General features: G+C 39.9%; 1 protein-coding gene across 1 annotated transcript in view; it reads left to right on the top strand.

The window, feature by feature from the left end:
- The window catches only part of THOP1 (thimet oligopeptidase 1), a 499,186-nt gene that overhangs the window by 88,492 nt on the left and 396,454 nt on the right, over window positions 1–14,240 (top strand). Inside the window, exon 5 of the mRNA XM_044053986.1 lies at window positions 3,102–3,204. Within this exon, the coding sequence (XP_043909921.1) occupies window positions 3,102–3,204 (103 nt within the window). The remainder of the gene's footprint in view (window positions 1–3,101; window positions 3,205–14,240) is intronic.

Here is a 14,240-nt window from a genome sequence, read left to right as displayed (position 1 = left end):
TAAAACATGAAAAACTTTTGAATTCTCTCTATGAAGAAACGAGACAAATATATTATGAGCACTTTTGCCCATGTTTAATCTAACTTCATCAGATAAAAATGATTTAATGAATTCCTACTTTATATGCTTATATATAAGAAGCCGCAGTGGTGCAGCGGTAGTGTTGTCTCCTCAGAACAATTGGTTCTCCTGTTCGATTCTCAGCTGGAGCACCTTCTGTGTTGAGTCTGCATGTCCTCCCCGCGGTCTAGTGGTGTTTGAAAGACATGATTAAATGGGCGTGCCTTCGTTGAAGGTTGGGCGTCGAGCTGGCACCTCGTCACCGTAAAAATCTACTGCCAGTCATTAATGGACCGGAGTTCCGCTGTGGCGACCCCAAACTGGGAAAAGCCGAAAGAAGAATAAGAATTTGCTTCTATAATATGAATGTGCATTTTTCACACACATACACATTGTGTGTATATAGATATAGATATATATATATATATATATATATATATATATATATACATATATATATATATATATATATATATATATATATATATATATATATATATATATATATATATATGTGTGTGTGTGTGTTTATGTAGGTAGATGCACACACACACACACACACACACACACACACACACACACACACACACACACACACACACACATATGGGTCCCTATCAGTTGATCGAGTTTTTAAAACTGGAAGCTTTTGATTGGAGATCGCAGTACAGCGAGGATCGGAAAATTTACCCTTTTCCTTGCTATAGTGCGATCTTGGAGTTGGTATACATAATGTGTAGGGCATGTGAGGGGGTGCACAAGCCCACACTGGAAAATTGTAGAAAAGTTGGAGTTTTGCCCCCCCCCCCCCAAGTTTTTTGGAATCTCTTGATATCTGACATAGACCCGTAGATGCGTGTATAAATATACACGTCTTCTTATTTCGGCTTTTCCCGGTTAGGGGTTGCCACAGCGTATCACCAGTCCCCTCATGATTGGCAGTGGAGTTTTACGGTGTTGGGTTGCCAGCCCGGCGCCCAACCTTCCACAGAAGGCACACACATGCACGCCTTCACACCTAGGGCCAATTTGGAGTGTCAAATCCACCTACGGCATGTCTTTGTGGTGTGGGAGGAAACCAGAGCACCCGGAGGAAACCCACGTGACCACAGAGAGGACTTAGACTCCGCACAGAATGCACTCCAGCTGAGGATCGAACCGGAGAACCTCTTGTTGTGAGGTGGCAACGGTAACTGCTGCACCTCCGTGGCTGCCTTATAAATATACACATGTATGGCCGCCCTATAAATATACACATGCAGTATGTGAAAAATATATTATATATACATATATATATATATATATATATATATATATATATATATGTATACAAAGATATAATATATAATTTTTTACATATATGAGGGATAAGAAGGCTTTATCCCTCTTCTGTTTTCTCAATGTGTCAAGACTAGAGGTGCTGAGATTAAGCTTAGACTGTTTATAGGCCCCACACCAAATGTTTGGACATATTCTTGTGTGGATTCTTTTAGACATTATTGCCTTGGAAGTTTTACTTTTGCAGTAAACGAGCAAAGTAACCAAACTACTGCCAAAAACAACCCGTAAAATCCTTGCAGTAGTCACCTTACAATTCACACACAGAAGCCTTTATTGTAAAATCAGCTAGGCTCATGGGATGAGAACCCAGAAAATGAAGGTACAAGTTGCTTAAAATTGCTTTCTGTAGTTTGTCGGAAAAGCTTCATCTTCTTCTGTGATGGTAACATCTAAATAATTTAGAATAGTTAGAAAAAGTGAAACTTGAAAAACTAGTAGTAGTGTTTTATGTAACAAATTCTAGTATTTCATTTTCAGAACATTCCCACAAATTAAAAACGTAAATATAATTAATTTACAAAAGGAAAAGTCTTACTAAAAAGACATTTCTTCTCCCACCTTTCTGTCTATTAGCATTAGTTGCAAAGTCTCAGAATTGAGATTTAAAAATTACTTGTTTAGAGTCTGTCTCGTCACTTTAACTATATTTGAAACTTGCCAAAGGAAAAAGCTAGAGTGATAGTTGAGAATTGGGGTCTACTTCACGTTGTAGTAAGCTGACAATATAGAGAGTCTGATATTGTCGGCACGACAATATCGAAAGTGAAGAAAATCGTGCAAGTAAATGGAAATCTCCGTAAGGGTAGATTTCCGTTTACCTCAATGTAGTGCGGTCTTGGAGTTGGTATGTTTAAGTAGGGGGGTGTGGGGGGCACAGCCCCCCTACCTACACCATTTAGTGTTTTTTTTTGTTTGTTTTTTTAATTTTTTTTTTTTTATGTTCGATGTTTTACTTAATCGATCAATAAAGTTCGACCTTTATTGATTCGATTAAGTAAACTTTCGATAACGTGATATAGATGCGAGAATTGTGGGGTATGTACTTAAGTTGTTTAGAACTTTGCAGGTATCTGAAGACAGGCCTAAAATGTAACAGTGTCTGTAATTAATGATGGTCAAGAAAAATCCTGCTTTTCTTATTTTGATGCGCATGTGCTGGTAACAGCATTCTTAATGTTTTAACATTCATGTGACTTTTTAGACTTTTCTTTACTATATTGCTCATATTTTGTTTGTTGCTTATGATCACTGAATTATTTCAAAGGTTGTAGCCACTTGGGCACTAACGTGCCATTCCTGAGATGATGTGGAGAATATTTACTATCTTTTAACATGTGTTTTTTCTTTGTGTATGTTTGTGTGTGCGCGTACAGACTTGCCTTCATTTATTAATGTAGTTATTTGGTCTATGAACCATTACGTACAGTTAAACACTTTAATTTGCATGGCAAAAATGCCTGTTCATCTTTTGTGCCTTGGTCTTTTCATCATGATTTTAAGTTTTGTTCTGTGGTCAAACCATAACTGTTCTTGTATATTTTTAAATATACTCTTTAAAGGGTCCTAGTCCTGTCTGTTTAAGCACATTATTTATCTCGTTGTCTTGTTACTAGTTCATCTTGCTGTGAAAATGTTATTGTGCTATCCGTGATAATGTATACCTTATGCTGATGTACATTTTTTTTCTCCAATTTCTGTAGAAAATCAAGAATCTAAAGAAAAGAATAAGCACCCTGTCTATAGACTTCAACAAAAACTTGAATGAGGAAACCACCTTCTTACCATTCACAAAAGAAGAGTTGGGTAAGAGACTGGAAGAATTTCGGGCACTGTAGTTGAAGAAAAAATTCATAGTAGCACAGAGCAGAAGAAATAAAATGATGTGGGATTTGGTGAGATTATTTTTAAAGTTAATATCTTTGCTTAAAAAGGTCTCTGGGTCTTTTTACTGAGTGTGGCAGAAGACTGGTATACAATGAGGCTGGAGATGTATCCTATTTTTCTAATGGGGCAAACTCAATCTGGGGAGCTGATGTAGGAGCAGGAGTTACTGGTTAGGTAAAGTGGAATCAGGATGAGCCAAAGGGTTTAGAATCAGCCAGTGTGTCTGATTATAGTCTGATCCGAAGTCTCACAGGTTGAACCAGAAGGAGACTGACAACACCCGATATATTGTTATGGTGAGTACATAACTCTCGATGTTCTTCATTCCACATTGCTGCAGTCCTAACCATTGGGTAGTCCGCTGTCCAGTCGGCCCGAATACCAAAGTATATGGCTGACGCCGGTCAAGGCGCATTAGACTGACGCCAGGACGTCAGGGTACTAATGCGCATGACCGACGTCATATCCTCAGTCTTTTTTGCCGCATGGTCCGATGCAGAAGCAGTTTTGCGAGTGCAGGTTGGCGTTCTGAAATTTTCTGAAGTCGGAGTTTCAGACCGAATCAAAGTTGGCTAAGTACTCTGCTAGAACATTTTGGTTTTTCTTGCCTCAGTATTTAACCGGATGTCAGAAAAAGTGAATAACTGTATTTCTTGTGGGAAACAGATACCTCATAGGGATTACCATACTTTGTGTATACCTTGTTTAGGCCTGAGCACGACGTTGTTGGATGCCGCCTTGTGCTAGATTTAACAAACGCACTATTAAGAGAAGGTTAGACTGTGCCAGGTTAGTGTTTGGGAAGCGTTGTAATTATAAAATGCCGTCGGATGCTCCGACGCCCGCTTCGCAAAAGCGCAAGGACAAAGCAGCTGTCTAGGGGTGAAGAACCGGCAGTCCCGGACGCCGGTTCTTTAGAAGGCCCAGTGGAGCCAGAGGTTTTGCCAGGAGTTTCTGTGGAGTCTCAGGCAGAGACTTTACTGTTACAGGATGTGCCTCTCAGGAGGTAGGCCAGGCTGAGGGGCTTCTCAGGTAGCTGTTCTTCCCTCTTCCTAAGGTAGTTAGAGCCTCCTTCTGTTTCCAAGACTTCCTTGAGAGGAGGCCAAGTTTAACTTCAGTGGGGCTTCCCTAGCACTTCAGGTTCTGTGCCTAAGAAACATATGCTTAAAATGGCAGAGGATTTGATTACTATGATTAGAGGTTCTATGCCCCCTCCTGATAAGAGGCCTAGGGTGGAGCCTGAGTTTGAGAGTTTTGAACAGTGTTCAGAGGCTTCTGAGTCTTCGGCTGAAGACTTGCAGGAGTTTCCTCATTATTCTGATTCTGATGTGGATGATTCCACTCCTTCAGCTTCTCCTCCTGAGGATTTTTCATTTTCAGAGACTCTGCATTCCATGAGGGAGCATTTTAAATGGGAAGGCCAAGATTTCTCTGATTCCAGGAAGAGGCTTAGGGAATTCTTGTTTTACCCCAGCATAGGCCCTTAGCTATACCTCCTGTGTTGAATGTGGTGGAAGATGTTTTTGCAGAGGCTTCCTGAACCCTGATTCTTTGCCTCCTGCCCCTGTTAAACCTGATAGGTACTATAGGGTGCCTGAAGCTCATAAGTATCTTTTAAGAGTCCTAGGGCAGACCCAGAAATTGTTTCTCAGGGGCCTAAAGGTGTTAAGGCCTCTGTTGTTAAAAATCCTGTTCCCTCTGATAAAGAGGCAAGGGCTTTGGATAGATGGGGAAAGAAAGTGTATACTTCTTCCACTTTAGCCATGAGGGCGTTGAATTGTCAGTTTCACATGTTAAAATATCAAAATTATCTCCTTTCACAATTGAAATCTAAGGTGGATGCTCTGGAAGGTATTGAGTGTAAAGAGTTGCTGGATTTAGTTCATGTGTCTGAACAAGTGGGTAAGCATTCTTGCAATGTGGTTTTGATGCTGTGCAGGCCTCCTCGAGGGTGGCTGCCACTGGCTCTGTTCTTCGCAGGCACGCTTGGTTGAGAGATCAGAATTTATCTGAGCATGTTAAGACAAGGATTTTGGATGCTCCTTTGCAGTCTGATGTGTTGTTTGGTTCGCCTGTGGAAGCAGTTTTAAAGAAAATGGAGGACAAGGCTAAATCTATGCAGACTGTTAAAGATTTTTTGCAGGTGCAGCCTCCAAAGTTTAGCAGAAATTGGCCTACTAAGGGATGGACATATCCTGCTTATGATTCCCAGTCTAGGGGCAGGTCTAGACGTGGTAGGGGCAGAGCTCAAGGTTCTTTTGGCCTAGAACCAGGAGTTCCCCTGCCCAGACTTCTGGTGAGGGCAGGGGTCAGTCCTTTCGTAAACAGACCCAATGACCTGCCTTTTCAGCTGCCAGTACATTCTCGTCTGGCAGCTCCTTTGGGAGGAAGACTGTCTCTTTCAAAGAAAATTGGAATTTAATTACTCAAGACAGATGGGTTTTGGATATCATTCACCACGGTTACAGGTTTTATTTCCATACCTTGCCCCTTTCAAAGGCATGCCAGACGCTCCTCCTCCACAAAGGAAAGAGGCTCACAAGCAAATTTCTCTGTTACTCCAAATAGGGGCCATTCAGCCAGTCCCTGTACCAGAAAGGGGCCTAGGATTTTATTCTCGCCTGTTCCTAGTACCAAAGAAGGGGAACACGTGGAGACCAATTTTGGATTTATCTATCCTCAACACTTATCTGGACATTCCCAAGTTCAAAATGTTGACGTTACAACAGCTTTTACCTCTGCTGGGCAAAGATCACTGGATGGTAACTTTAGATCTCAAGGAAGCTTACCTTCATGTGCCTATAAGACTAAGTTGCAGAAAGTATCTGCTGAGCTGGAAATTCTCATTATCAGTTCTCTGCATTGCCCTTTGGCTTATCTACTGCGCCCAGAGTATTCACAAAGGTTCTGGCTCCAGTGATAGCTTACTTCAGGCTAAAAGGAATTCAAATCTATCCTTATTTGGACGATTGCCTGATTCTGGCTCAAGAAAAGGAAGACCTTCTACAGCATTTGGAATATGTCATAGCAGTGCTAAGATGCCTAGGGTATTCTGTGAACGAAATAAAGTCCAGTGTAGTACCCTCTCAAGACATGTGCTTTCTGGGTGTGAGACTGAATACAGCAGCCCAGATGGCCTTTTAACCCCGGACAAACAAAAGAATCTCTCCAGTTACTTCCATCAACTATCTCTTCAGTCCGGGCTGACTGCAAGGACAGTCCTTCAAGCCTTAGGGTTCATGGCATCTTGTATTCTGGTGCTTCCCAATGCCAAACTGCGTATGAGGAAGCTGCAATGGTATCTCAAAAATGTATGGACACAGCACTGCCAGGATTTGGACACTGTCATTCAAATAATACCTTGCATTCAAAAATAATTTTTGTGGTGGGCTCAGGAATGTCACCTAAACAAGGGACTCTCTGTGACCCGCCAGAGGCGAGTCAGATTTTAACGACAGATGCCTCGGACATTGCTTGGGGAGCTCATCTAAATGGAAAGTGGATACAAGACAAGTGGCCTGCCAGACTACAGCATCTACATATCAACATGAAGGAGATGTTAGCAGTCCAGTTTGCATTAATGGCTTTCAAGGAGTTACTTCTTCCAGGGCAGATGTTGATTCTAACAGACAACACAACTGTCATGTGGTACATCAACAAACAAGGGGGAACACATTCTTACCCGTTATGCAGGCAAGCAATGATTTTATGGGAGACTGCGGCCAGCTTGCAACTAACTCTTCAGGCAAGGTTTCTGCCGGGAGCACAGAACTCCTTAGCAGATGTGTTAAGCAGACAAATCATGGATCCCCACGAGTGGAAACTGGATCTTCATGTATTTCAGAAATTGACAGTGTCATGGGGAACTCCAGACATAGATCTGTTCGCTTCTCCAATAAACCACCAGCTGCCAAAGTTTTGCACAAAGGGGTTTCATCACACAGCTTGGAAAGTGGATGCTCTTTCTTTCAGTTGGAAAAATCTTCATGTGTATGCCTTCCACCTCTGCCTCTTCTTCCAAAGGTGCTCCTAAAGGTCAGACAAGACAAGCCAAGGATGATTTTAATAGCTCCAGATTGGCCTCGCCAACACTGGTACCCACTACTAAGGAGTCTGGTAAGGAAGCCTCCATGGCCTTTACCTTTGATTCCACATCTGTTATCTCAGAAGGACGGTCACCTGCTCAATGTCAAGCTTCACTCTCTTCATCTAACTGCCTGGCATATTCTGTTTTGAAACACAGCAGGTCTCAACTTCCTCAACAAGTTTTAAATGTGATTATGGAAGCCAGAAGACCTAGTACAAGGAAAGTGTACGCAGAAAAATGGAAGAGATTTTATTTTGGAGTGCAGCAAAGAATTTGGAGATTTCTGAGCCTAATTTGAGTGTGGCTCTTCAATATCTTACTGAGTTATTGGACAAAGGTTTGTCCTTCTCTTCCATTAAGATTCATGCTGCAGCAATTTCTGCTCACTATGATTGTGACCCACCATTGTTTTCGCATCCTTTGTTCAAGCAGTTTCTTAGAGGGGCAAAGAATATAAGACCCCACGAGAGCTCCTACTCCTGCTTGGGATCTCAATTTTGTGTTGGAAAACTTACTCTACAACCTTTGAGCCTCGGCTACTGCTGAATTGAAATACTTGTCATGGAAGACTGCTTTTTGTTGGCTATTACTTCTGCAAGAAGGGTTTCTGAGTTGCAGGCCCTTATGGCAGTAGAGCCCTTTGATTTTCCATAAGGATAGGTATCATTACGCACTAATCCTTCCTTTATGCCTAAGGTGGTTTCTAGTGTGGCTTTAAACCAAACTATTCATTTGCCTACTTTCTATGCAGATCCCCAAAATAAAGGGGAAAAGATTTTGCACACTTTAGATGTACATAGGCAGTTGCGTTATTATTTAAGCAGGACTAAGGATTTCAGGCAGTCTCAGCAGTTGTTTGTTTCTTTTGCTTTGAGTTCTCAGGGCAAGCCTGTGTCTAAGCAAACTATTTCTAAGTGGATTGGGTTTTGCATTTCATTTTGTTATTCCCATCATGGCAAGGAGATTCCAGCTGGGATTAGGCCTCATTCCACTAGGGCTACTGCCACTTCAACAGCATTTCTAAGGGGTGGCAACTAAGGATATTTTGGAGGCAGCTACTTGGAGTTCAGTGCATACTTTCTCTAAGCATTACCACCTTCCTCTCTACTCTAAATCTAGGGCTGGTTTTGCCACAGCTATTTTGCAAGGCATGTTGACAGCTCCTGCTTCCTTATGATTTGCCAGCCTCCCTTACCTCTGCTTTGGGATTCTACCCAATGGTTAGGACTGCAGCAATGTGGAATGAAGAACATAGTACAGTTTTGTACCTACCATAAATGTAGATGTTCGAGGATCCACATTGCTGCAGTCCAATTACCCTCCCTCCTTCCCTCTGTGTTTAGGGGTGGTGGTGTGGGTTAAGATATACTCTGTACTTTTGTATATATTGTATTTATGTTTGGTGCAGGGTTTTTGGTTTTTTGGTTTGGGCCTTGTCTTTTAGGGTCTTCTGACATCTGGGGCAAGAAAAGACTGAGGCTATGACGTCGGTCATGCGCATTAGTACCCTGACGTCCTGACGTCCGTCTAATGCGCCTTGACCGACGTCAGCCATATACTTTGGTATTCGGGCCGACTGGACAGCGGACTACCCAATGGTTAGGACTGCAGCAATGTGGATCCTCGAACATCTACATTTATGGTAGGTACAAAACTGTACTTTTCTGTTTTTCCACTGGGCCATTCAGTAGGCATTTTCACTGTGAGAATTATCTCCAGTTGCAATTCATGTCTTCCTGAGGCTTCATAGGAGAATGATAGGGTGTTGTTTGGAGTATCATTGAGGTCAGAGACAAGTGATACTGAAGGGTACTGGTATGTCGGCTAGTCCACAAACACTTCTAGCAATGACTTGGGCCATAGAAAAAAATGTAGAGAAGTATTCAGAATGTTTAACCTGGTAAATGTATTTGCATTCATGTCAACTTGTTTATGAGAGTTTCAACAAGTCACACTGCTGTGTACTGTTTCTGCCGAAATTTCTCCTCAGAGCTCCTTGTACCCCTATGTGCCCCTCTATACAGTCATACAGCCTAGCACTCTGTTCTGTTCTATACCTTGACAGTTGTTACTGTCACAGGTTCTCTTCCAGCTTTTAGACATAACTGTCAGTCTCCTAGCCCAGGAATCAGGAGCAAAGCCAAAGATAATGTGGGGACAAATAACTAAACTCGGGGGGGGGGGGTTGACAAAATTGGTAAGGTGTCTACCTCATAGACACAAAATACAGGCTTTGATTCTTGCCTTTGGGAAATTGGCTAGACTTAAAATGGCCCAGAAGGGCAGCTAGCCTAGTACTTGCCTGTGAACCTATATCCCCATCTTATGTATACCAAGTCCACAGCAACACGATGTTGGGGGAAAATGGTATTGTTAAGCTTGCTGGAAGTGTTTTTGTCAGAACCATTTTGCCAGAATGGGACTTGTCTGAAACTGCAATCATCCAGTTATCATATTTCCAGTCCATCAGATTTACACAACCTTTTGTCATCCTGTTTACTAAGCAACAGCAACTGATTATGTAGTTAATTTTTAAATCTGGTGAACTGTGCATACTTTCTGTTTATACAGTTTCACTGGATCACTGATGCCTTTTATTTTATTTATTTTTTACATTTATTACTGTTTTATTACATTTCACTGACTATATTTACTGTATGTATATTATATATGTATCATAAACTTTGTCTCTGTGTTAAAATTATACATGGCCCCAGACTTGAAAGCATACCTACTGTAATGATTAATTGAAGTTTGATCATGTACTGTTATTCTTGCCTAGGTCATTGTTGAAAAGGTTTTATACTCCTTCATCTACCTGTTAAATAAATTATGGCGTGAACAGATGAAACAGAGTAGCTCGCACTGAAGATAAACTGCAAAATAAATTTTTCTTTCAACAAGAGATATTGTACATATTTTTGCAGTTTATGGTAATGTTTACATAGGCAAAGCTGGATTAGTAATTAGTGTATTCAAGGGTTATTGTTAAACGGTATGAGGCTGTTGGAGACTGCGTATAATGATTAACTATTTTCTCACCAGCATTTACATTGATAGGTAACAGTCAGATGGTCTTTTAATCTGTTCTGGAAAATGGCAAAAATTTGTTGCATGCACTTTACCAGTAGAAGCTGATTACAACACACACGAGAGATTTTGACTTTTCCGTCTCCAAGTCCAAAGGTCTGCCTGAAGAGACTGCGAGTCTCATGATATTGTAATCTGAGTGCGCATTTGCAGTCCTTGATGCCAAGCCACTTTACAGGTGGGGGAATATAGCAGTGGTAAGAGTTGAGTGGATGAAGGTGCTGCCCCAGACATTAGGTTGTAGGTGACACCAAAGGCAGAAAAAACTTTATTTTTATAGTTCATTTTTTTAACCTTCATTAGCACCCTTTGAGTATCCATGAAGGCAGAGATCACTGTTACACTACTGCTAAGCTAAAACATGCTTGTGTCACTGCTAGTGATATTAAGGAATGAAACCCATTTGTAATATGGTTGTGATGGTCTGTATAAAGTTGATGTTCAGCTATTTCCTGAAACATGGCTGCAAGATGCCCTTGACTTGCAAGTCATACTACTAAGTTAAAATATGCTGTAGTCAGGTAGAAAACTGTGAAATAGATGTTGCCATGCTGCAGTGTGACAACTTCACATAACTTAAAAAAAAAAAAAAAAAAAATTATTAAATCCCATTTTTTTTCCACAGAGAAGCTATTCTGACTTAATCTAAGGCTTTTAGTGCATTAATTTTGTAAGTAGCTTGTTTGTATATTCCCTCAGGGCCACACATCACTAGCAAAAGAGGCCCTTAATTGGCAGATTTGTACTTTAAGTACACAATTCATTTGAAATGCAACATAACTGTTGATTAGAAGCCCTCAGTGGACAGTCTTGGCCATCCTTTTGTATATTTCTGTGTTTTCATTCTTTTAATAAACCTGACATTAAGAATAGACAAAACCTCTAGCCATGAAAGCGTACTAGACTGAATGTTGACAGCTGCACCAAGTAATTTTGTATTTGTAAGTTTCATGGCTGAATCCATCAGTGACCACCTGCCTGCATTTATTGTATGAAGTCATACGAAAATCCAGAGGCAGCAAGAGTTTTGCTGTTCCAGAAATATGAGGAAATTTGGTGATGCATGTTTTGATTAAGTTCTGCTCTATGTAAATTGGCGTATACTTTACCAGCTACCATTTGATGATGCTGTTCTTTGTTCCACTTTGGTGGATTTGAATGTTTTAAGCAATATGACCTTCTTGTGCAAAAAGTATGTTGGTAGATTTAAAAAAAATTACCTTGGATTCCACTCTTTGGTCTACTTCTAGACATTCAAAACTAAAAATTAACTTCCTCAAATTTCCTGAGGCTCATAAGTAATGGGAAATGTGTTTTTGCTAGAAGAGGAGCTGTCTTCAGCAACTGCGTGTAATAGCCCAAAGACATTATGGTGTAATGCTGAAAATCAGTGTAATTTGAATTGAGCGCCAGTCCTTCAACTTTTCTTCACTTGAGTAACACTAAGATTGTCACTGTGGAGGTTTTTTGTTCATGATGGTACAGAAGACTGGTAGCTAGTTAGAGGGCTGAATACTGAGCTTCTCTACTTTGCGGCTATCCCACCTTCCCTCTGCTGTCAGTCTCAATATTTGTGCAAAATGTCCCACTTAAACTAAAACCTCACATCCCCTTCTGTTGATAGCCTGTCCACTGAATTCTTTAAAAAAAAATGTTGCAAGTGCAGTTGCTCTCACCCCCTTTAATCATTAACAGTGATATTAAGGATGACCATGATCTTAGTTTCCGAAAAATGCGCTCATTGTGCCCTTACATAAAGTAGGAACCTTGGCCGCATTAAACAGTGTTGTCCCATACTTGTCATTTCCCTATAAAAAATGCAGAAAATTAATAACTTCACATATACTTCAGTACTAAAGCAGACACAACATTATCTTGTGAATTTGTAGCATAGATTCTTGTCTTTCGTTGGTTTTGATGCTGCTTTTGTTGCTGGTTTCCATCTGCATCTTTGAGCAATTTGCTCATGGCCAGATTGTCAGTCTGTCTGAACTTCACCAGATTGTTTACACTGTCGGCCACGCAATGCTTCTCTTATGACTTAAGTTGATGTGTTCTTCTGAATGCCACTAAATAACAGATTCTGATAAAGTATATTTTTATGCAATAGCGCTCAAGCTTGTCAATTTTGCTATGTTTTATTAAACTACTGGAAGCTCTTCTTGGCCTGTATTTTTCATTCCTGGACTATCTTGCTAGTGGTGGAATTTTTGCTGGGTTTTGTCTTTGTTATTTTGGTTAATTACTAATAAATTGACAGACAGAAATGTATGAGTAACCTTCATAATGTGGACCTAGTAAAAATATAATGTTTTTCATGTTTGTGTGCCTTGGTTAAGTGAACATTCCATACAAGCAGAGTACACATGAAATGTTCCATATTTCTTTTCTTGTGCAGAATTTTTCTTAGTTAAATTTAAGAAACAAAAACAGGAACAGAAACCACTGTGTGCAAAATACTCCTCTGTGTTTCGGGAATTCCACTCAGTGCAACACTTCCATAGTCCCAATGAGGTCGTCGACAGCAAATATCAGATCACGAAATAAAACCAAGTGAAAAAATTATTTATTATAGCCAAAACGCCAAAACTGGTTAAGCGCTTTCACTTGTTACAAATACAAGCTTCATCAGAACACCATAACTTAGTAATCGGTTCCTTAAGTAACATTTTTGGCGCCATATCAGTTTGAAATAAGAAAAATTTTAAAGAAATACATACACATAATATAAACCAACTTAATAGCTCATACAAACAATTATGAAACTCCAATATAAACATGTTAGGTATATGTAAATATCAATAGCCTACACTGAATAAATATGTAATTCATTAAAAACCATTTCATTTTAAAAGAAACATATCATTTTAAAGCCAAAAATGGTTTGATTGAAATTGTGTCATTCAAACCTGGTGTAACAGATGCGTCTGTATACATTTGCCACCATAATTCTTTGTATAGTAGTAGACTATTAAAGTCACCACCTCTATGGTCAACTTGCACGATGTCAACTATACCAAAGTTAAAATAATGCTTATCTCCATGTTGCTTAATATGTCTATACAACGCATTTTTCTCATCCTTTCTTTTGATACTATACAGATGAGAGTAAATTCGTTTATTAAAACTCCTTTGGGTCTTGCCTATATAGAACCCAGAACATGTCCTGCAAATGGCAATATATACTACCATTTTAGTTAAACAATTACCCCCACAAAAATTGATACAAGTTTGTTTATAATTATCTAAAATCACACTGTCCCCCTGGAATATAGTATAACATTGTTTACAAGTCCCACATTTGGCTGTACTCCTAAATGTGGGCATCTTGGTGGAAATGCCCTTCTCCAAGATCGATTTGATATTAATACCTACTTTATAAACAAATCTGGGACTGTAACCTAAAATGGGGGCTATATCTTGATCGACTGATATAATATGCCAGTTGTTGATCAAAATTTTTTTAATCTTGCCGGTGTATATACCGAATTCCAATATACAGGTCCTGTCAAAACTGTTTAACTCTATCTTCTTAACAGCCAGATTGTCTACACCTATAACTAGACTAGAATTGTACTTTTCTCCCAATAGGGGCATGTATTTTTCCCCCATTCATTTACAACATATTTACTGACATTAGCCATGACTTTTTCATCATATCCTCTATCCTTAAATAGTGAAGTAATAAAAATAACTTCATCCAACATGTCCTCATATCCTGATGTCATCCTAACAGCTCTAATGAGTTGACCTTTATAGATGTTAATAAATTGTCTCC

This window comes from Protopterus annectens, chromosome 13.part0 (assembly GCF_019279795.1).
Source record: "Protopterus annectens isolate FY-2018-M chromosome 13.part0, PAN1.0, whole genome shotgun sequence".
Taxonomy (NCBI): domain Eukaryota; kingdom Metazoa; phylum Chordata; order Ceratodontiformes; family Protopteridae; genus Protopterus; species Protopterus annectens.
This window is presented reverse-complemented; position numbering and strand designations above follow the sequence as displayed.